Source organism: Hyperolius riggenbachi, chromosome 11, assembly GCF_040937935.1.
Source record: "Hyperolius riggenbachi isolate aHypRig1 chromosome 11, aHypRig1.pri, whole genome shotgun sequence".
NCBI lineage: Eukaryota > Metazoa > Chordata > Amphibia > Anura > Hyperoliidae > Hyperolius > Hyperolius riggenbachi.
Genome location: NC_090656.1, coordinates 173,286,868 through 173,310,429, shown reverse-complemented (window position 1 = coordinate 173,310,429; position 23,562 = coordinate 173,286,868). Strand labels below are relative to the sequence as shown.

Sequence of the window (23,562 nt, the reverse complement as noted above, 5' to 3'; positions counted from 1 at the left end):
TTGTATTGCAGTCACAGCTCAAATATAAGCTAAGATCCCCCACCCACGCACCTAACTACTGTGACATTCTCTTTCTCTGACATAGGCACATAGCAGGTTTCAAAGTGCAGTTACTTTTATCATCTTGCCTCCTTCAACCAACTTCTAACTAAAACAAAATTCACTCACAGATAAACACAAATTCATATTGTTTCTATGGAGTAGGAGAAGGAGAAGAGCACGGTGCATGGTGGGGCATTTCGGTCAGGCTGGATTAAGAGGAGAACATTGCAGTAGTTTGTCACTACCATCAAAAAAATCTGATAATCTAGATCTTTAACTGCTTGTAGTTCTAGGACATAGATTCTACATCATAATTAGTGCTGCTGTAGGTTTTAGGACGTAGAATCTACATCCTGCATTAAAAACCGCTGCCTGCCGCCGTGCATGCATGCGTGTGCCCGTGCGTGCTCCTGCTCTGCACGTGCATGGTCCTGTGAATGATTGTTGCTAGCTAATAGCAACAATCATTCAATAAAGTTTTAAAAAAAGTTTTGAAAGTAAAACAAAAACAAAAAATGACATGGTCCCAATAAAATAAAAAGTGATTTTTTTTTTTAACCCCCAGTTAATTTTTAAATTCAACCTAGCCTATGAACCCAGTAGTAACCCCTGCAATACCTATACCTGTTTATAAACTTTTAATGATTGCTGCCTGTAGCGATCGTATTCAATCACTAGGGTGAAAGTTTAGGTCTGGGACGAGCATGCGCAATGAAACGCAACTCTTTTGGGCCACATTGCGAGGGACAGGAGCCACGCAGGGAGATGGCGAGGGACTGAGGGGGCCTCAAGGGGGCTCAAGCAAGCCCCAGGTAAGTATGGTACCTGAAATGTCTTTCATTTCAGATACAATTTAAACTCCATCACTCCCACCTCTCCCACCCCCCAACGTCAATTTTTTAGTAAGATCTATAAAGCACAATTGCACAAGCTACCTATCATCTCTCTATCATCTCTAGCATTCCTATCAGCCCGGTACAACGTTATGCAGTATAGACAGCAGTAGTTATTATGCACCCACTCTTTATGTAAACAACACCTTTTCTTCCACTCACATCATTTGACAACTTTAGGGTCAGTTCACAGTTGAGCCAAATACCCACCGATGTAAAGATCATAAGCCAGTGGAGGAACGGTCATTCAAACTGATCCTAGTTATGCATACAGTTAATTCCGGAACGCTTATCGCAACACAAAGTCCCAACCTACATCAATTTTACAGATAAGTGGATGCATTTCCCATAGAAGTCTATGGTGGAAAAACAAATCGATATAGGATTGCACACCACCAGGGAGGTGCTGGGACCCATATAAGTCATACAGAAGAATCCAGAAGGCACCATTTTGTATTTGTTGCCCTGACAAAGGAGACCCCACGGGGCCCTAAAACGAATCGTTGGTGTATGGAATGGAATTGTGTCACTTGGTTTGAATAAACCTGGAATTTGATTCCTTGAGTGTGCGGACCTTCTGGATTCTTCTGTATGGTGGAAACACATCTGCTCTGGACTCCAAACGGGCCCCCACAGACCACCGGAGCGGATCTTGTACTGTCCGCTTGCTTTTTATGATCCGGCCCCGGGTGGCCCGAGCATTACATTATTCTCTCTTAATACTATCCACAGATTGCTATTTACACACATGCCCAGCAGGCATCGGTTTGTTAGTGTGATTTAAGTTTCAGTTATGCACAAAGGACTTTCTAGGTGGAAAAAAAAAAATTCTCCAGGCATGTCTCTGCTCTGAGCCAGCTGACATTAGTTTGCAGAGGTAAATCCCCAATGGCAGCAACCAGTTTTTCAAGGAAACGTTTTCTGAGTATCAGGGCATGGTTACCATCTGAAATCCAGTCGGTGGTTTCATTTACTATTTTTATGGCACTACCCTTTTTGTGGTTTTGAAAAACACCAAGTGAGTTGATGCAACGTGAAGTGAAAGATTGTCTGAGCAATGTCTTCATTCTTTAACGTGGAAAACAAATTTCCCCTCTGCTTTAAAAGATTAGTCACACCATAAAAATCTGCAATGACAAACAGTTGTTCCATAAGTAATACATCATAAAAATATAATCATTTTGACATTTATCACATGGCTATATTCACAAAACTTCTCATAAATGACTTATTTATCACCTGTTTAAAACATTTCCTTTCAGCACATTTACAAGCAAAATAATCACTCAAAGTAAGTTGTTCCTGACTTAATTTCAATATTACTTTTCTTACCTTAATTGTATTATATTTTTGCTCTTTGGACGCTTAAAAATGTAACATAGATAAGGTGAAAACAGGTGAAAAAGCCTTGTGCCCATAGTGACATTGTTACTGCTAGCAGGTGATGTCAGTGGAAGGAGATGCTGCTTGCTTTTTTGATCGTTGGAAACAGCTGTAAATAGATGGTATTTCCCAAAATGCAACAAGGCACCCACAGTGTGATGTAAGAACCATGGTCCTGACATCACACTGTGGGAGGGGTTTTACCACAATATCAGCCATACAGAGCCCCCTGATGATCCGTTTGTGAAAAGGTAAATATTTCTTGTGGGAAAGGGGGTATCAGCTTGGATGATGCTCAATTCTTGGTTATGGTTTCTCTTTAAGTTTTACACATGATGAGTAGTGAGGGTTATGTCTAGGAGAACTCATGGAGAAGCATGTGATTAGTTTGGTCAGGTGATAGATATGTTAAGTCTCTGATTTGCTAGTCATGATCATGTGCTAAAGCAGTGTGTGATCACAGCAAATCAGAACTTTCCAAATCTATGAGCTGATCAAACAAATACTATGCTTCCTATGTGTACTCCTAAACGTGGCCATCACTAATGATGAGTAGCGTGTATAATGCTTTGCATGTAGTGTATTCCATTATGCTTTGCTCATCATGTGGTTAGACTTCTGTTTAGTGAATACACCTCATTGTGTCATATGTAGAGTAAAGCTGGCCATACACTAGGCCGATTCCCCGCCGACCGACAGCAGATTCGATCACTGGGATCGAATCTGCTGTCACATCGTTCACGCTACACGCTAAATTTCGATCCATTTCATCCCGTCGATCGCTCCGTGCGGGAAATTACCGTCGATTGCCCGCAGGTAGGGATCGCGTCGCTAGCGGCGTTCGAGTGCCCGACGACCGACGCAATAGAGTGGCAATACATTACCTGTTCCACTTTCGCGACTCACCCCGGTCACCGCTGCTCCGTCTCCGCTCTGGTCTGGTCTCCGGGTCCGGCATGCTTCACTTCTTCTAGCCCGGCAGGAAGTTTAAACAGTAGAGGGCGCTCTTCTGTTTAAACTTCCTGCCGGGTAGAAAGAAGAGAGGCATGCCGGACCCGGAGACCAGACCAGAGCGGAGAAGACAGCGGAGACCTGGGGACTGGAGTCGCACCGGCGGAGCAGGTAATGTATGCGGGCGGCCGGGTACAGCAGCAGCAGCACCACCACCACAGATTGTGAACGGTTTCAGGCCGAAATCGGTTCACAATCTGTTTGCAGTAAAGGTAGCTATACGATCCCTCTCTGATCAGATTCGATCAGAGAGGGATCTGTCTGTTGGTCGAATCTGATGGCAAATCTACCAGTGTATGGCCACCTTTAGTTATTAAAGTGTACCTGAAGTCATAGAAGGGAAAAATTAGACACTTAAATCAGTAGAGGCAAGTGTCTGGATAGTCCAGAGGCTTCCCTGATCATCTTATACCTATCCGTTCCAGCGATGGGTCCCTTAAAACATATTATATATAGCTCGCATGAGGCACAATACACAACAAAGCACTGTTTAAACATGCATTAAAATTGATAGGTTTTGCTATCCACTGCTCACCACCCCCGGGGACTTCCACTTGACCACTAGGCAGTCTTCTATGCTGTTGCGTAAGATGCCAATGGGCAATACTGACAATGGTTCGGTATGTCACCTCCAGCTTGTCCACCTTCCTTAAACCCACTTAGCACCCCCTAATACTGGGGATACTTGCAGAAAGGTGGTGTAGATTTAGGCTGTGCTACATGCCACCTTAATATCCCTCTATATACAGACTTCAGGAGGGTACAGATGTGCATACCAGAAGATCAGGGTCGGCCCTATCATGAAGCTGACTGAATCACGTGATTCAAGGTGACAGACAGTAGGGAACATATATTACAGCAGGCACACATCTGTTTTCTTAGGTCTGCAATGCAATACCTATGGCAGCAGTGGCGTAGCTAAGGAGCTGTGAGCCCCGATGCAAGTTTTACAATCCCCCCCAGCACTCTATACATAACAATTGATACAGTGCACCAAAACCTGCCAATGACAACTACAGTGTCAGAGGTGCAAGAAGGGGATGGGGAACAGTCTGTTAATGATTACCACTATTCAAAGTATCTATAGAAGTTATTATTATGAGCACAGGACCAATAGAGAGCTAATACTGCAGTTGAGGGAGGGCCCTTCGGGGCCCCTCTGGTCCAAGAACCCCGATGTGGTTGCAACCTCTGCAACCCCTATTGCTACGCCCCTGTATGGCAGCCAGCAATAAGTAGCCTGGGGGAATGCAAGTTATTCAGGATATAATCAGAAATGGTTTAAGTAACAACTCTCATTTTGCTATTTTCAGAGGTAGGGTAGAGAAGTAATTTGCCCTCCCACTTTGCAATGCTAAATTCCAAGCTTTGAATTTAGGCCAGAACACTATCAGTATGCTTTCCCTGTGTTTGCATTGATTTCCTCTTGGTTTTCCAGTCTTCTCATACATCCAAATACATAAGTTATTACACAATACGCCAACTATGTGGATTGCTGACAACAATTTTACACTAGTGGCAAATAGGTAAAAAGTCTCAGGAAGACGCATGGAATCATTAGTCGAGACATGACTGTTTACTTGATTGCTGTCCTATTGAAGCAAGGAGAAACCACCATAGACAATCTCTGCAAATCAACAGGCAAGCCAATGAGCCAGGATGTGTATTGAGAACTCTCACGCCCATCAACAATTCTGCCAGTTTTGTTTTTCTTTATTTTCTTTGTTGTCTTTTCTTGTTACATTCTCTGTCGGTATACAGGGGGATTTATCTCATGCACTGCAATTCCTGGTCTTAGACCATTTTGAAGATGATGCAGGGGACTTCCCAAATTATTAATGCTGGCTGGCATAGAGTATTAGGGTTAACACTCACAGGTAACTAACCATGTCAAAACGTGTATAGAACAGTTTCATATATATATAATTTCCACCATGCCCTCTGAAGTATTTTTTCAAAGTTTCTCAAAAATCAGTCACGCTTTTTTTTATTTTTTTTTAAAAATTCATTTTTCGTTTCAATCAATCGTTTTATGAAATAATAAAAAAAAACCTGATGATTTTAGTTGTATCTTGTACAACCATCTTAAAGAGGAACTGTAGTTAAAACAACATCATGAATAAAATTGATTTTTTACAATTTTCATTTATAAATTATTTAGTCAGTGCTTGCCCATTGTAAAATCTTTTCTCAATCCGATTTACATTCTGAAATGTGTCTCAGGTGGCAACATCTCTAGTTCTGTGATCTGTACAGTGTTCAGTTACTGAGAACAGTTATATGTCCGTTACTGAGCGTTCTATGCTGTTCAGTGCACAGAGATATTGCTTTCTTGGCAGTTGGAAAAAGCCATTATTTCCCACAATGCAACGAGGCTCACAGACAGCAAGCTCTAAGGACGTTGGTCATAACATCACACTGTGGGACAGATTTCACCCTTATTATCTATACGAGAAAAGGTAAAGATTTCTCATGGGAAAGGAGGTATCAGCCACTGATTGTGATGAAGTTCAATCCTGGTTTAAAGTTCCTCTTAAAAGTGTACCTAGCAAAAAAGGGAAAACTGAATACTTACCTCAGTACTGGAAAACCTCTGGATAGTCCAGAAGCTTCCCCCATCCTCTTCGACCCCAGCACTGGGATCCTCCAAATATATTGGACAAGGCCTTGTTGAATATGTTCACATGGCTGCGCTCCCATTTGTGTACAAGCATGGCCACACTCCGCAGGCACAAGTACAGCCCCTGTCTGTGCAGTAGCACAGAGCCACCTGTGCATGAAGGAAAAAGCTGCGCATGAGTGGCTCCATGTTACAACGCAGGCATGGGAGGGATCCCAGCAAGCAGTGGAGGGGTGGATGAGGGTCGGAGACATCTGTGGACCGTACAGAGGCTTCCCTCTTCTGAGGTAAGGATTTAACTTTTTTTTTTCTTTTTCTTTGTCATGGATTTGCTTTAACATCTAATCTGTTTAGAAACTTGTGTAGTGCAAGCCATAAACTGTTAAGTTTCCTGGCAAATCACATAAATAATTGCTGTTCACCCTATATTGATCATTTACCTACTACACCACCTTGCACCCCTATCCAGGCCTGGATTCCCATCCCTGGAGCCTAGGCACAGATGTCCTAGCACCTTGGCCTTCACCAACCGTGAACCTGCAAACCCCCACTGAACTGCACTGTAAATGTGCCGGAAGGCCCAGCTGTCACTTCTCTCTTACTTTCCATGCCCGTCATAGGTAGCTACAGGTGTCCCCTAGTATTAGGTAGCCAGAGTTACCCTCTGTATTAGGCAACTAGTGGTGTGAGTGTTGAAGGGAGATCTCGTCAGTGGAATGCTGAGTGCTGGGTAAGTAACCTCTCATTACACTCTCAGGACTCTGCATAGGGAAGGAGGGAGGCACTAGGGGAGGGGAGTGAGCCGCCTTTCCGTCATCAGGCGCCTGTAGGCACATGCCTACAGTGCCTTATGGTAAATCCGACCCTGGGCCCCTATCCATTCAAACAGACTTCCACAGAAATGTCATGTTGTAGAATATTATATGCTTATGATACCTATGTGATGCAATACCAAGAAATGCAGCTATCATGTATAAAGCAAAATAAAAAAACATAGTTAATAGGCATCTTGACCACATTTGTTCTATACATCCCATCTTGGTCTATTCTTCCTATACTGTATTAGCTAGAAACACACCTAAAATTAAATTGAACGTTAAGGTTTGAATGTTGCTGCTTTTGAAATGGTTTGAGAAATAGGGTGGGACTATAAAAAAAAAGACATATTCAAGCAGAAAGTACTCTATTTCTCTCAGTTCAGACACTGTGAATCCTGTGAAAATCCTGTGAAAGCCATCACTGCATCACTATAGTTTCTGAACTTATCCAGTGGTGATCGTACATTTCTACAATAAAGTCCTACAAAAAGATATGAGTGCATAGCTCCCAACTTTTTGATATAAGAAAGAGGGACATTTTAAGACACACCCTTAATCATGCCCCTGGCCCACCCGTAGTCACTGATACAAGAAAGAATTAGGAAGCAAAGACACAGTTTTATCATTCAAACCACACTGGTCTCCTCTGTCATCATTAGTTCTACTTCATTTTAACATTTAAAAATAAGAAATATATTAATTTAAAGGAACACTATATTAACATGTTTTTAACCTGGGATTGAGAGTTCCTGAAGTGCTGATAAGTAGTGATGTATACATTTCACTTGCTTATCTCTTTTGTTTACTGTATCAAATTCCTTTCACTCTTAAAGGGGCAAAAATTTAAGATATGTGCAAACATATACAAATAACAAGCACATTTTTTCTAGAGTAAAATGAGCCATAAATTGATTTTCTCCTATGTTGCTGTCACTTACAGTAGGTTTTAGAAATCTGACAGAAGTGACAGGTTTTGGACTAATCCAACTCTTCATGGGGGATTCTCAGGGATTTATTTATTTTCAAAAGCACTTAGAGAATGGCAGTTGCTCTGTCCAACTGTCAAAAACCTGTGTAGCGAGCAGGGAAACTGGTCAGCATCATTGTTTAAATCCTTTTTAGGGAATATCTTTATAAAGAGTAAAGGCCATGCTGAGAATATCCTATAAAGAGATGGACTAGTCCAAAACCTGTCACTTCTGTCAGATTTTTACTGCCTACCGTAAGTGACAGCAACATTGGAGAAAAGTAATTTATGGCTCATTTTACTCTGGAAAAAATGTACTTCTTATTTGTTTATGTTTGCACATATTTTAAATTTTACAATTTTTCGCCATAGTACCCCTTTAACTGACGCCAAATCTGACAGAACCATGAGGGAAGGGGAATTCCCTCACACTACATCAGTTAACCCTGTGTGTGAGAATGCTCTCAGCAGCTGCAGCTGCCTGTGTCCTTTGTCCTGTGCCTCTTACTGAACTGTCTGTAGAGAGCACAGGAAATGTAACTTGTTATAAACATTTGTAATTGTATGTGACACTACAGCTGTTCACATTTTTTTTGCTTTCAGAGAAAAATACTCTGTAGTCTGATATGCAAAAAAAAAAAAAAAACACTGGCTGTGATAATGATTTATTCCAATAGAGTTAAATCTTACACACAGTAAATTAAAGCTTTTGCCTCTGACATTTAACATGAAAAGTAGGAAAATGTTTACACAGCTACTTAGACATTATTTGTACATTGTCATTTTAGAACACTTGGGTATTGATAGTGTTAATGAGGAAGAAAGAGGGACAGGGGAGTTTAGTTCCCAAAGAGTGACTGTCCCTCTGGAAAAAAGGGACAGTTGGGAGCTATAGGAGTGGCTTATAGCCACAGAAAATTGATTAACCCTTATTGAGAGATTTTCATGTTATATCAGATTGTGTTGTCAATAGACTGGTGACAGTTTATGAATACACAGCTTTCATAGAGGAGATGTCGCGCTCTGTGCTTGTGAGTGACCTAATTGGCAGTAAGCTGCAATCTGTATTACGCTGCTGCTGCATGCATGGGGCACATCATGGAGTAATGAAGGCTAATTATAGTGTTTTTCCTTATTGACCATGTGATGCCTTTCATCCTGCAGCTGCTAACTGACCAATACTGGCTAAGAGTGCGGTCTCTTACTACTTGGATGAACTGAAATCTGCACACCTGCAATTACTAATGGCTCAGCTCCCAATGAAGGCATGATCAGATGTGTATTATTTCTCTTTTAGAGGTATTATGCATTTTCATGTCCATTCATAATGGTTTTTACCTTGTATGGTATTTTAAATATTGATTCCATGCTTCATGTGTTATTTAATGATTCATGCATTATTTAATGTGTCCAATTCCAGAATTTCTTCCTTTCTTTTTGAAGTAAAGTAACCTGTGTCCTCACACCGAAATCCCCTTCCTCCAAAACTCTTTATGAGTTCTGTGTTCAATGAAAGATCAATGTTCTTTCTTGTCAATTCTGATATGATGCATGCTTCTCTGTTTCAGGTTGTAACGATAAAAATGTTTGTGGTTTTCTGTGTATTATTTATTTTAAAGCAGGTAATTTTAGCACCGAAGACCCTGAGGGAGCTTTGTACCTGCAGTTTGTATGGTGGTGCAACCGCAGCACCCACTATTTTATCGGGTGCCTCCGCTGCCCAAATTTCCAGTTATAGCCCCGAATCATGACTATTAACATGACTGCCCCTATGGCAGGACCTAAACTTCCCCATCACCTCTGGTGCTCGCTGTTTCCAGCCACAGTTTGACTAGGGTTAGGGAAAGATAGGGGCGCTGATATCGCCTGTGACTGCAGTGGGGGAGCAGCACGGTAGGGTTAGGCAATAATTGGGGGGCTTAGTTAGGGATAGGCATTGGTTGGGGGGTGGGTTAGGCATCAGTCGGGGGGGGGGAGATCAGTTAGGTTTCGGCATCGATAGAGGGAGGGTACAAATGAAAATAGGGTCAGGTATGGCGATAGTAAAGTATCGGTAAAAATTACCATTATTTCACTATTGTAATTACATAGAGCTTTAGACTGCATTCACAGTGGTGCGTTGCGGTGCAGTATAATAGCTGCCTTGCAACACGGCTTTCCACACTGCATGCACCACCTACAGTAACATTCACAGTGTGGCGGGTGCGTTGGGCTGTAACGGTGTGTGGTATGGTAATGCACTGCATGTTACCCCTACCAATTTTGAAACTTTGTATTATGTATTATAGTGTCTGTAGCACTATCTCTACGTTATATAATTTGTTGGTTAACCGTTATTATGAAGTCAAATTGCCATACATGAGAGCCAGGGAACAGGAGTTGGGACTGCAATTTACTACTCAACAATGGAATTCCTGTTGGAAGGCTATATTTACTGTTGTTAAGTGTAACATCCTTAAAAGGACACTTAAAGATTTACACTGAAGCAAAAAAAAAAAAATATGATGATTTGGTTGTGTAGTACAGATAATTACTAGAACATTATTAGCAAAGAAAATATTCTCAATTTTTTTCAGTTACTGGTATATAGTTTTTTTTTTATAACACTGCATCATTCTCTAATATTTGCAGTTTACACACTACTCAGCATTCTAAATGATTTTATAGAGCAGGCTAGTGAACTTTTGAACTGTCCTCTGCAGGAAAAACCAATACAATGCCAGACACTTGAGATAATAAGCTTCAGAAGACAAAGCTCTCTGCGACTTTGAAAGTCATGGAGCTCAATGGCTCTTTTGCATAGATAACAACTGTAGTTTCTTAACCCTTCCTTTACTGGAAAAAAATATTAGACTCATGTCTCTGCTCCTAATGTTTTATTTCTTAGCTGTACTACACATAGAAATCCTTATATCATTTTTTTTGTCTCTTTAAGCCAGAAAAAAATATTTAATTTACCTGGGGCTTCTTGAAGCCCCCTGCAGTCCTCCTGTGCCCATGACGCCAGTCCAAGTCTCTCCGGCCAGCAGCGGCAATCCCCTGTCTGGTAGCTGCCAGTGGCGGCTACTGCGCATGCGCAGCCCTGAGCAGCACACATCCTGATCACACTCCCACGGCCTGAGCATGCACAGTAGGGATTTCCGCATCCTGCACGCTCCCATGCTGCCCCCTTTAGCCCGGAGATCAATGAATTGGAACATAGTTGCCATTCATTGATCTAAGTCCCCGGCAGAAGGACCGATGGCTTCTGATCAGAAGCCGCAGTCTTTCTGAGAAAAAAAAAGTTTCCCTACCTCCCTATACTTCCTGGTAGCGAGAGCGTTCGCTTCCAGGTCTAAAAAAATTTTTTTTGACTGTGGCCATCTTGTGGCCAAATAGTAAAACTACATCCACATACTTTTTTTTAATTAAATGAACACATATTATTACATTTAAAATTAACTGTTTACCTCCCACACCAAAAATTACACAAATACAATTTTTAGTGAAAAAAAATGGCAATAAAAGAAAAACATAAATAGTTGCCTAAGGCTCCGAACTTTTTTCATATGCATATGAAGAGGGTGTATTACTAATATTTTTTAAATTATAAGCTTGTAAATAGTGATGGACGCAAAACTGAAAAAATGCACCTTTATTTCCAAATAAAATATTGGCGCCATACATTGTGATAGGGACATCATTTAAATTGTGTAATAATAACCAGGACAAATGGGCAAATAAAATACGTAGGTTTTAATTATGGTAGCATGTTTTATTTTAAAGCTATAATGGCCGATAGCTGAGAAATAATGATTTTTTTTCCATTTTTTTATATTCCTGTTAAAATGCATTTAGAGAAAAATAATTCTTTGCAAAATTTACCACCCAAAGAAATCCTAATTAGTGGCTGAAAAAACAAGATATAGATCAATTCAGTGATGGTTAAGGTTAGGCATTGGTCTGCAAGTCTCACATTCCGAAGAAAATGCTTTTTTTGTCACTTTACCAGCCAAGGTAAAATGGCCTCAATTCACTAAGCTTATCTCCTGTCTTTAATAACATTTCTAGAGTTATCACCATGGTGATAAGGCATGCAGTATTGAGGAAACATTTTACCTCAGGCAAACCTAAAGTTAACTCTTCTGTCTTTAAGTTAAAGCAGACCCAAACCAAACATTTTTTTTAATTCAAAATATTTAGTTGCACCACTCTGACACATACAAAGATAAATAAACAACACTCATTCAAGCCTATGAGCATTTAAGTGCATGCTTTTCACACTTCTCTTTTCATAACTAGGGTTACACAGGTGGCAGCCATTACTTCTGAGCTTAGTAGGGGGTTTTAGATCATGGGTGTGTTCGTCATCAGCTACCCTCCCTCACAGGAGCATCAACTATGTGAAATCTCACACAAGCTGAGATCACCTCCCCTGTAACGGAAACAGTAAATTCGGGCGCCTGAGGCTAGTGGACAAATCGGGCGCCGCCATTCACTTCTATAATAAATATCGTTTAATGGGCGCCCGGTAGGAAAAAAGGGCGCCGGAGAAAACTAACGTTTTAAAAGCGGCGCCCGGAGACTTAATGTTTTATTACTGTTTCTCATGATTACACATTATTTAATGATTTATACATGTTTAAATATTATTTTTAAACGAAAACCAGTACAATATTTTTTCCAAACATTATTTTTAAACGAAAAACATTACTTTTTTTTTCTTTTCTTTTTTTTTTTTTTTACATTATTTTTAAACGAAAAAAATAACAGGGGGGTCTTAGGTTTAGGCACCAACAGGGGGGTCTTAGGTTTAGGCACCAACAGGGGGTCTTAGGTTTAGGCACCAACAGGGGGGTCTTAGGTTTAGGCACCAACAGGGGGGTCTTAGGTTTAGGCACCAACAGGGGGTCTTAGGTTTAGGCACCAAAAGGGGGGTCTTAGGTTTAGGCACCAACAGGGGGGTCTTAGGTTTAGGCACCAACAGGGGGGTCTTAGGTTTAGGCACTAACAGGGGGGTCTTAGGTTTAGGCACCAACAGGGGGGTCTTAGGTTTAGGCACTAACAGGGGGGTCTAGGGGTTAGGGGTAGGTACAGGGAGGGTTACTTAGGCACCAACAGGGGGGGTCTTAGGTTTAGGCATCAACAGGGGGGTCTAGGGGTTAGGGGTAGGTACAGGGAGGGTTACTTAGTAATATTTTTTTTTAAACGTTATTATACGTTTCATTATTTAAACGAAAGATTAACGTTTTTACAATTGCCGATTTAATGCACATTATTTAATGATTTATAACGTTTAAAAACATTACTTTTAAACGAAATACATTTTTAAACGTAATCCATGTTTATCGTTAAAAACCCGGCGCCCTTTTTTCCCATCGCCCCTTTTTAACGTACGCCCCTGTAACATCATTAGTAGCAGCCTGTGTTTTGTTTTTGTTTTCTATCTCCTCCCCCAGTCTGCCGGATTCTGTCCCTGCAATATGAAAGAAAGGGAGGGGTTCCTCCAATAAATGTTTTATATTTGCATTATCATGCAGCTGAAAAAAAGTTGCTATTTATTATTATAAGTTAGAAATAGATTTTATTTCTGAAATCTTGTATTTTTAATTTGGGTCCACTTTAAGTTGAGAAAGTTAACTCTTCAGTCCTTAAAATAACTCCAGAATTCTAATGTTAAAGACAGGCTGTTCATTAACTTAGTGTGAAAATAACTACAGAGGAGGTAACTTAAAGAGAATCTGTATTGTTAAAATCGCACAAAAGTAAACATACCAGTGCGTTAGGGGACATCTCCTATTACCCTCTGTCACAATTTCGCCGCTCCTCGCCGCATTAAAAGTGGTTAAAAACAGTTTTAAAAAGTTTGTTTATAAACAAACAAAATGGCCACCAAAACAGGAAGTAGGTTGATGTACAGTATGTCCACACATAGAAACAACATTCATACACAAGCAGGCTGTATACACCCTTCTTTTTGAATCTCAAGAGATCATTTGTGTGTTTCTTTCCCCCTGCAGCTATCTTCCACTGAAGTGTCAGGCTGTTTCTTACTGCAGAGTGCAGACAGCTCTGCCCATATGTAATTCATCAGTATGTGAAAGCCCAGCCAGCTCAGAGGAGGATTTATCCAGCTTGTAAAAGATAAGAGAGAAGAGAGAAGCTGCCCTAATCTAAATAATACACAGGCAGTGTGCAGAGAGGGGCATGGAGGGGGAAGATGCATCACAGAACCACAACACTGAAGAACTTGGCAGCCTTCCAGACACAGGCTGACAAGTCTGACAAGAGAGAGATAAGTTGATTTATTACAGAGATGGTGATAGTAGAACGTGCTGCAGTAAGCCAGAACACATTAGAATAGCTTTTGGAACTTGTAGGATGATAAAAAACAGGATGCAATTTTTGTTACGGAGTCTCTTTAACTACAGAGGAGGTAACTTAAGGAATGAGGAGATAAGATAACTCTCTCACTGTGTGGTGGTAAATTTTCTTAATCCACTAAGATCATGCTGGAGATAATAACGCACGAGAAAACTTGCCGCCCCACAGTGTGAGAGTTATTTTATCTCTTCATTCCTTAAGTTACCTCCTCTGTAGTTAAGTAACCTCCTCTGTAGTTATTTTCACACGCAGTTAATAGAATTCTGGAGTTATTTTAAGGATTGAAAAGTTAACTTTAGGTTTGCCTGGGGTAAAATGTTTCCTGAATACTACATTCCTTATTACCATGGTGATAACTCTAGAAACGTTATTAAAGACAGGAGATAAGCTTAGTGAATTGAGGCCAATGTGTTCTCTTACATCTCTTGGCCACTTCCCACATTGGCCAGCCAATCTGGGTACTGGTCATACTTTTGTCTTTGGCCATAACAGTTCTAACAAATATGAAAATCACTGTAAAAAAAATCCCCATGTATTAATATTACTTTAAGTATTGCCCCTGCCCTCAAAAGGGGTCTCTGAAGATTAGTTTGGCATACCTCAAATGGCATTTATCAACACTTTTGCTTGACTCACCCCACATCTTTCTGCTTAAATTGGTTCCTTCCCGAGGTTGTACAAGGGGAGTTGGAAAGACTGTTGAGGTTTAAAGGAATACTGTAGGGGGGTCGGGTAAAATAAGTTGAACTTACCCGGGGCTTCTAAAGGTCCCCCGCAGACATCCTTTGCCCACACAGCCACTCACTAATGCTCCGGCCCCGCCTCCGGTTCACTTCTGAAATTTCAGAAGTTGGAAAACCACTGCACCTGCGTTGCTGTGTCACCAGGAGCGTACTGCGCAGGCACAGACCATACTGGGCCTGCGCAGTACGCTTCTGGTGACATCAGCAGAAGCGAGGACACACCAACGCAGGCGCAGTGGTTTTCAGACTTTAAAGTCTGAAATTCCAGAAGTAAACCGGAGGCGGGGCCAGAGCATTGGTTGAGTGGCTGCACGGGCACAGCATGTCTGCGGGGGACCATTAGAAGCCCCGGGTAAGTTCAACTCATTTTCCCCCGACCCCCCTACAGTATTCCTTTAAAGGCTAGTTTGGTATAAAATGATTAAAACTTGCATAGATATTCACTATCTAGTCTAAGCTTACTTTTGTTTCAGAAAGAGGTGGTTTATATCAGGGTGGATGATCTTTGGTCATTGACACCAGAGCATTGTTTATGTAAAGGAAGTGACTGACTAGCTCTACCTTAAAGTGAACCTCCGGACTAAAAATCTACTCAGCAGAACTGAAAAGGCTTGGTGTTTCTTTAACAGTTTCACAGCATCAGAACTTTGTTTTTCTTACCAAAGCATCTTTTTTAGCTGCATTTTTAACTAAGCTCCACCCATCAAAGAAAACTGTCCGGGCTTTTTTTCCCTGATGCTGTGCAAAGCATGATGGGATTTCCTATGTTGTTATTCACCTTGCCTAGCAACTGGGAGGTGTGATCAGCACACAGGACAGTTGGAACTGTGTCTCATGCTCCCTGTCACCTCCTTTCAACCAAAAAGATGGCTGCCCTCATGAAATCAAACATTTGCCTGTTCTTTTAAAACAGGGTGGGTAAGAGATTATATTACCTATCTATTTTAATTAACATAACTAATGTAACTTAATGACAGTATGTTTGTTTAGGCTGAAGTTCCTCTTTAAAGAGGCACTGTAGTGACATATAGTAGAATGCAGTAAATTATTAAGGATACACAATTTTATGTTAATTGCCCTAGTTTCAGCATCATAACCACTTCCTATAGTTATATATTGCCGTATATTGCTTTGTAGCCCGGCCCTCCAGTCTAGCTGTCTAGCAATGTGGAATTATTCTCCCAGAGCATTATGGGAGACCAGGTATTATTTTCACTGGCTTTTAAATTCCCAGTAAATAAACAATCTGCAGAGTTGCACCTGACAGGACTTAAGATGTCGCCACCTGTGATAAATTGAGCAATGTAAACCAGGATGAGAAAAGATTTTTCAATGGGCAAACACTGACTGAAAAAAATATATACCGTATTTTTCGGACTATAAGACGCTCCTGACCATAAGACGCACCTAGGTTTTGAGGACAAAAACCAGGGAAAAAAGTATATACTAAACCTGGTGCATCCATGGTAAAGGGGCATCTTGTAGTTTATGCCCCCTTTGTACCTCATGCCCCCTTGTACCTCTTGTGTCTCCCTGTGTCCTCCTCTGTCCCTCTTGTGTGCTCCTGTGTCCCCCATGTGTCTGCCTATGTCCTCCTCTGTGCCCCTTTGTGTCCTCCATTTTCCCCTGTGTCATCCTCTGCATGGCAGGCATTCACAAGTCAGGAACTCCCGGCATGTGGACTATAAGATGCAGTGACTTTTTTACCCCACTTTTGGGGGAGAAAAAGTGAGTCTTACAGTCCAAAAAATACAGTAAATAATTATATTCTGTTACAAATAATTAAAAGTTAAAGAAGTCACCTGCTTCTAAACTTTTATAATTTTTTTTGTTCCTTAACCTATTTTAGTTCCTGGACATAGAAACTACGTCTAGGAACCATGCGCGCTCCCCACAGCCGTGCTCCCGGCCGTGGTTCGTTAGCCAGGCAATCAGTGAATCGGGCTATGGTGCCGGATCACTGATTCCTCTCCCCCGCTGAAAAAGCGACAGCTTCTCTCGGAAGCTTCACTTTTTCTGGCTGTAGCGCCCCCCAAATGTCTTTCTAAGCGTATGTTACGCTTAGAGTGACGTCATGTAAACAAACTCATGGCCGCCATCTTGTGGCCAAAAAGTAAAACTACAACTAAAAGTAAAAAAAAAATAAACTCAACACACATTTACATTATAAAACTATTCTTTACATCCCACCCTCCCAAAACTACCCAAATAAAATGTTTAATATAAAAAAAAACATTACAATAAAAAAAAAAAAACATGTAAATATTTACCTAAGGGTCTAAACTTTTTAAATATCAATGTAAAGATGAAATATTTCTATCTTTTTTTTTATTTTAAACTTGTAATTAGTGATAGATGCAAAACGGAAAAAATGCACCTTTATTTCCAAATAAAATATTGTCGCCATACATTGTGATAGGGACATAATTTTAACGGTGTAATAACCAGGACATATGGGCAAATACAATACGTGAGTTTTAATTATGGAGGCATGTATTATTTTACAACTATAATGGCTGAAAACTGAGAAATAATGAATTTTTTTCCGTTTTTTTCTTATTCTTCTTGTTAAAATGCATTTACAGTACAGTCTTAGCAAAATGTACCCCCCAAAGAAAGCCTAATTGGTGGCAGAACAAACAAGATATAGATCAGTTAATTGTGATAAGTAGTGATAAAGTTATAGGCTAATGAATGGGAGGTGAACATTGCTCAAGTGAAAATGAAAACGATGGAACGCAAATGGGTTACGTTGACATAAAACTGTATAGTTTTTCCTTTTAATGGTTAAATGTGTTTATGCACATGCATGATATGCTCAGGGCCAGTTCCAGACTTTTTGCTTCCTGAGGCAAACTTGTGAGGATGCGCCCCACCCCACCCTCCAAATTGGAATAATCGCACAGCACCTGAGAATTTGCACATTACATTATAGCTGCAGTGAGCCCCCTAAAAAACACCCTCAGTATAGGTAGGTAGCCAGGTATAGGTGCCCCCAGTATTGGTAGCTAGATACAGCTGCCCCCAGTACAGGTTGGCCCGGCACTCTCTTCACTGTTTCTGCCTGGTGCTGCCCTCAGACCTTTGCCACCTGAGGAAGTCATCTCACGTGGCATCATAGGCGTACCAGGCATGGATATGCTTGGTACAGTGGTCCACCTGCTTATTACTCAGACTTGCAGCCTCAAAATATTCTACAATTAGGATCTGACCACATAATGCCTAAGGCTCCTTTTTACAATATGCACTTTATGTTATAATAGGATCCTAAAGCAACTATGATGAAAAGTCACACCACACGTTACGAGTGCGATGTGATGCATAAAGTACTTGTAGAAGTATCCTTGTGATGGAACACAAGTATACAGGGTGAAAGGGCCCTAACACTAAACGAGTTTTGGACAGTTGGGGAAATAGACTATTACAGTAACTGTTTTGATCTGGAGTATTTTTTTTTTTTATATACATGAAGTAATGAACATAATATTTAATTATGTACTTTGCAAATATAAATGTTATATTTTTCTTTTTTGTTTACAGTTGCTGATCTGTGGTGAGACCATGTAGTAGATATCTACAGCTTCACAATCTCTTCCAATATCCGTGTACATCTCCTGGAAGCAATGGATTTATCTCGTATTAGGCAGAGAGATTTGAAGAGCGTCTGTGTGGTTGACACAAGCACAGAGAAGGTGTATAAATCCACCCATGAGCCAACGGGCTTCCAAGTCTTCCTAAAACTCTTATCTTTGTCTAACTTGGGTGATAGGTAAGATCTACTTTGTGAAAAACAGTACTGGCTTTATCATTAATCCATTAGATCCATCATGAATCTCACTATGAATCCATCCCATAAATTCTCCCTATCTGCAGCACATACAGATACAGGCTTTATTACAAATTATTTTTTATTACAATGAATGCAGCTCCATAAAAAAAGTTTGATTGGGGTCCTACTTGTAGACCTACTTGAGCATTGATGCCTTCCCCTTTCCCTTCCTCATAGATATGAGTGACCACAGCAATTGTGGTCGCATATAATGTAGGGTACCTTCAACATTAGGACTCAGAGGGGGTGGGGCTGGTCATCATTTCTGGAAACTGGTGACGACTCGGGGTGTCTTCATGGTACTGAATTGAGAATATTTCCTATACGGTTAATCTCTGTCTATGACTATCTTCACCAATGTTTTGCCAGCCACTGTTTCAGGCTGTCTGCAGTGCACAGCATAGTATATTTCAGCTCACCAAAGTCTTCATAAGTGTATATTACAGAAAAACTAGTGTCCCCTTTGGTGTAATCCTTGATAAGTGCTATTGTGGTTCCTGCAGCAGGGCGCAGGTGTGTGTGTGCGTGTGTGTGTGTTGGGTGGGCACAGAATGCCTTTCCTGGGACACCAACTAGTGTAGTGAATAGAGTTGCCTATGAGTAACAGAATTCACAGAGAAGCATGTGATCAATTTGATCAGCTGATAGATTGAAAGGTTCTTATTTGCTGTGATCATTTCCAGATTTACATTACATAGGAAAAAGTGACATAATAATAACCAGAAAATCCGATGTAATTGTGATGAGATGATCACTTGCTTCACCATGAGTTTTGTGCGTTTCATGAATTACTCTAGTGCTGTACTGTATGGCATAGACATATTGTGCTTCAGTCGCTTTGACATACTTTATAAAGATTTCAAAAGTAAATCATGTTTTTTTTTTCTAAACTTTAAGTGCTTGACCCATCAAAATTGTGCTTTTGAGGTCCAGAGGTTTGTAGTTATCTGCCCTCTTCATCATTTCATGTAGAGAACTGAGAAATGAAATGTAGCAAAAGCACAACTTCTGAAATATACATATAACGTATAATATGTTAATATTATCTATATGTTAATAACATATTAAATGCGACCTTTCCCTTGTTAGAGCCTGCGAAGCAATCCAGGACAACCTGGAATATAACAACAAGATACGATCTGAGCGCCTGATCCAAATGATGGGAATTTATCAGACGCCAGATAAAATGGGGATTGTGACACACTGGATGCCAAATGGATCGGTCCACTCACTTATCTACCAGGTTTGTTAAAAACAGAATGCCTTAATAAAATTCTTTCAGTGGAATCTGTCATCAGCAAAAATGTCCAGAGGCTGCCATTGTTTAATCAGCAAGCTGCCGTGCGGGGAAGCACCTATTTAGAATGTCAGTGAGGGAAGTGACCACCTTGGAACTAGCCTGCAGCTTGTGATTCAGACAATGGAAGTTGACCGCCTTGGAACTAGCCTGCAGCTTGTGATTCAGACAATGGAAGTGACCGCCTTGGAACTAGCCTGCAGCTTGTGATTCAGACAATAGCAGCTTTCATCCAACAAGTATTTAGCTAATGCTGGGAATACACGGTTCGTTTTTGCCTTCGTTTAAACCTTCGATTCATTCGGTAAACGAATCGAGTGTTGAAAACGTATGTGAAAATAGTCATAATCTCATTATAGTTTCGATTAATAGACCCCAAAAACGAACGACTAGTGATCGAACATGTTTGATATTATCTCTCTTTATCCATCTAATCGAGCCATTGGTAGGCTTGATGGCTGTTCAGATCGATTATATATTCGTTTATGCTAGTCCGTCCCTGTAAAAAGGGATTTTCGTTTCGTTTCTTTGCAGCCTTCGATCATTGGAAAAACGAAACCATCAGAATCGAAAAAAAAAACGAAACCGTGGGTGGTGATATTAACCGTATGACCGATTATTTCGGGATCGAAAAGGACAAAAGGCACAATCGAAACGAAGGTTTAAACGAAGGCAAAAACGAACCGTGTATTCCCAGCATTAGAGAGTATTTAGTATAATATAGACATTCTACTGATCTTCTTTTCGGGTAAAGTTATAATTACTTGTTGTGCTTCCTTTAACCCACTCCCTGAGCCTCGTGTCCGCCAACTTCCAGAGCATAGCCCCACCCCCTTTCAGAAGAGTGCGATGGTACTCTCTCCATCCGAGCCACAGAAGAGCCACAGCATTTCTCTGAAAGGGGGTGGGGCTATGAGCCAGAAGCCGGAGCACACAGGGCTCAGGGAGATAGTTAGAGTCAAGCAAGTGATTATAACTTTATCTGAGAAGAAGATCAGTAGAAGATTTATTTTACACTGAATAGTCTCTAAGGTAAAACTAAGTTTGTGTTGCTAAAAAAAGAGGTTCACCTGATTTTGACCGTGATCAGGAGGTCAGGAGCCAATGAAAATGAGTCCTGGCCAATGTAGGGAGCATAGCTGTCTCGGTGCCAGCAGGGACGCAGGATCTCGGCCCGTGCACGGGAGCTGCCGGCATTAAAATGATGCCGCATCAGGCTTAGGCAGCCACAAGTGCGGCGCTGTCTTAACATACAGTAGTTCCGAACTATTCCAGCTTAAGATTTACTCTTTACTCCTATATTGCTGTGCCCACCAGGCCACATAATTCTCTGAATCACTCCCACCACTGCTGGACATAATGGCATGGAGGTTGTGGCCATAACAGCTGCACATGCCTTTCAGTCAACAGTAACAGGAAAGGGCGTGTGGCATGAGCACCACACTCCTTCCAGTCAAGACAGAAAGAACTTAGCCCACTGCACTGAGGTGGCAAACCACCTCTAAAACCACCTCTGGAATCCAGAATACCACTGTTGCTGGTATGTCCGTTACCAAAATAGGCTGTATTGTTGGGGCCCATAATGTTATTTGGGCAGTGGGAGAAAGACAAAATAGTTTATAGACTTTATTCTACTGAATAATCTAGAAATGTTGGCAAGCTGTGTAAGTGGAAACCACCGGCCCACATACTTCCTAAAATTAAGTATTTCTATAGAGGTGTAATAATAACAAATCAATTCTACTAATCTATGATGAGATAGGAGTTTATACATATATCTCTGTTATTTTCCTGTCAGCCTGGTTTCCAGTTCAGCTGAATGCACCAAGATTTTGCACTTACCCACTCCTGTGTCATGTGACTTTCTCTACAATAGGGCAGAACGGAGAAGGTGAAACACGGGAGCAGCTATTTTGTAGGAGCGGAATGTGTTTGTTGTCTATGATTACAGGTTATACACGTTGTTTTATGTTGTGTCCAACCTCTACTGTAGGAATAGTAAGACTAATGACAAATGACTGTGCAATCAGACAAGTCTTCAACTTGTGGAGCACAATAATGATAATAAAAAACAGTCTCAATGTAGCTAATGGGTACCTATAGGCAATAGGCAGGTGTCAAATTATACTAATATTAGTTTATAATAAGGAAAAGAGATAAACATAAAATAAAGAATAAAAGAGAACAACAAAAAAGAAAAAGGAAGAAGGGGAGAAGGAGAAAGGAAAGACACCCAGGCCCATACGTACGGTAATTAACTTTTTCTCCTTGGTTTTCTCCTAGGTGATATTTTCAAAATTGTTTTTAAACCACCAGCAAGAAAGAAAATACTCAAAACAATTTTAATTGTACTTTTCCATCTACTTTTTCATACCTTTTCAGTTGCAAAGTGCAAAAAGTAATTTTAAATAGAAGAATGAAAAATGATCTCTTAGGAGAAAACTCAAGAGAAAAAGTTAATTGAATACGGGCCCCAGTGCTAGGGGTAGTAAGTGCAGTAAGTAGGGAAGAGAAAAGGGAGAAAAGCCAAATCATTTTTGATGTTTTGATGTTTTAACTCCAATATACCAGTTAACCCCCCTCGCGGTAATCCCAAACTGAGCTCGTGCTGGAAGCGGTAAATCCGAGCTCAGCTCAGGCTGGCTGAAACTGCTGCTCCCTTTGATCTCCTGGGTGCCGCGTGCAGTCAGCGCAGGCTAGCGGGACCCAGGCTTCTCCCCCAGCCGCCGGGATCCCTTTTACCTTCACTCTTTTTCCCGGGATCCCGGCGGCCAATCAGGACTGCCGAGCAGCGGTGTGCGGCGTGACGTCGGGCAGCATGACGTCATCAGGGGACGGGGAAAGAAAATGAAAGTGTACTTGACCCTTCGCACAGGGCAGAAGTAAAACAGAGATATGTATGAATATATGTATGTATGTATATATATATATATATATATATATATATATATATATATATATATATATATATATATATATATATATATATATATATATACATACACACACACACACATAGGACTAGGATTATTAGTCGCAACAGAAGTTAAGGTTTATAGGCCAGGTAGGGCTTTGGGGAAGTTTTTGAAAACTAACACTGAAGGTCTAATAAGAGGGGGCTTACAATTTTTCACTACCTGGAGGTGACATGTGACATGATGAGATGTAAATGTATAGTGCCAAGCACACAAATAACTATGGTGTGTTCCATTTTTTATTTCTCTTCCTGAAAGAGGAAAACATCAGGTATGCAAGTGACAGTTACTGTTCAGGTCAGGACTGGGTCAGATTATAGCATAACCCATACTGATAAGGAATTACAGCCATAAAACACTTTCCTGGCAGAAAATGGCTACTGAGCGCAGGAAAGAGATAAAAAGCGACAATAGTTCATAGATTTTATGTGTCACTGAGTAGAGATGATGAAACAGTAAAAACTTAATAGAATTAAATATAAAATAACACCCTGGGATATCTTAAAAAATCATTTTTAGGAGAAGGAGGAAAGATGCAATTGTTAATCTCATCAATTTATATATACTTTGTGTTTCCTTTAAGATAAAGCATTCCCTCCCCTCCACAATCCCCTCATGTAT

General features: G+C 40.7%; 1 protein-coding gene across 3 annotated transcripts in view; it reads left to right on the top strand.

The window, feature by feature from the left end:
- Positions 1-23,562, top strand: part of LOC137538102 (receptor-interacting serine/threonine-protein kinase 2-like) — a 96,828-nt gene that overhangs the window by 9,361 nt on the left and 63,905 nt on the right. For 2 of the 3 annotated variants that reach the window (XM_068260111.1, XM_068260109.1), the window contains exons 2-4: positions 8,899-9,033; positions 18,381-18,609; positions 19,759-19,912. In XM_068260111.1, coding sequence (XP_068116212.1) covers positions 18,464-18,609; positions 19,759-19,912 — 300 coding nt within the window. In that variant the 5' untranslated portion in view covers positions 8,899-9,033; positions 18,381-18,463. The remainder of the gene's footprint in view (positions 1-8,898; positions 9,034-18,380; positions 18,610-19,758; positions 19,913-23,562) is intronic. The other variant, XM_068260110.1, reaches the window with a different exon arrangement.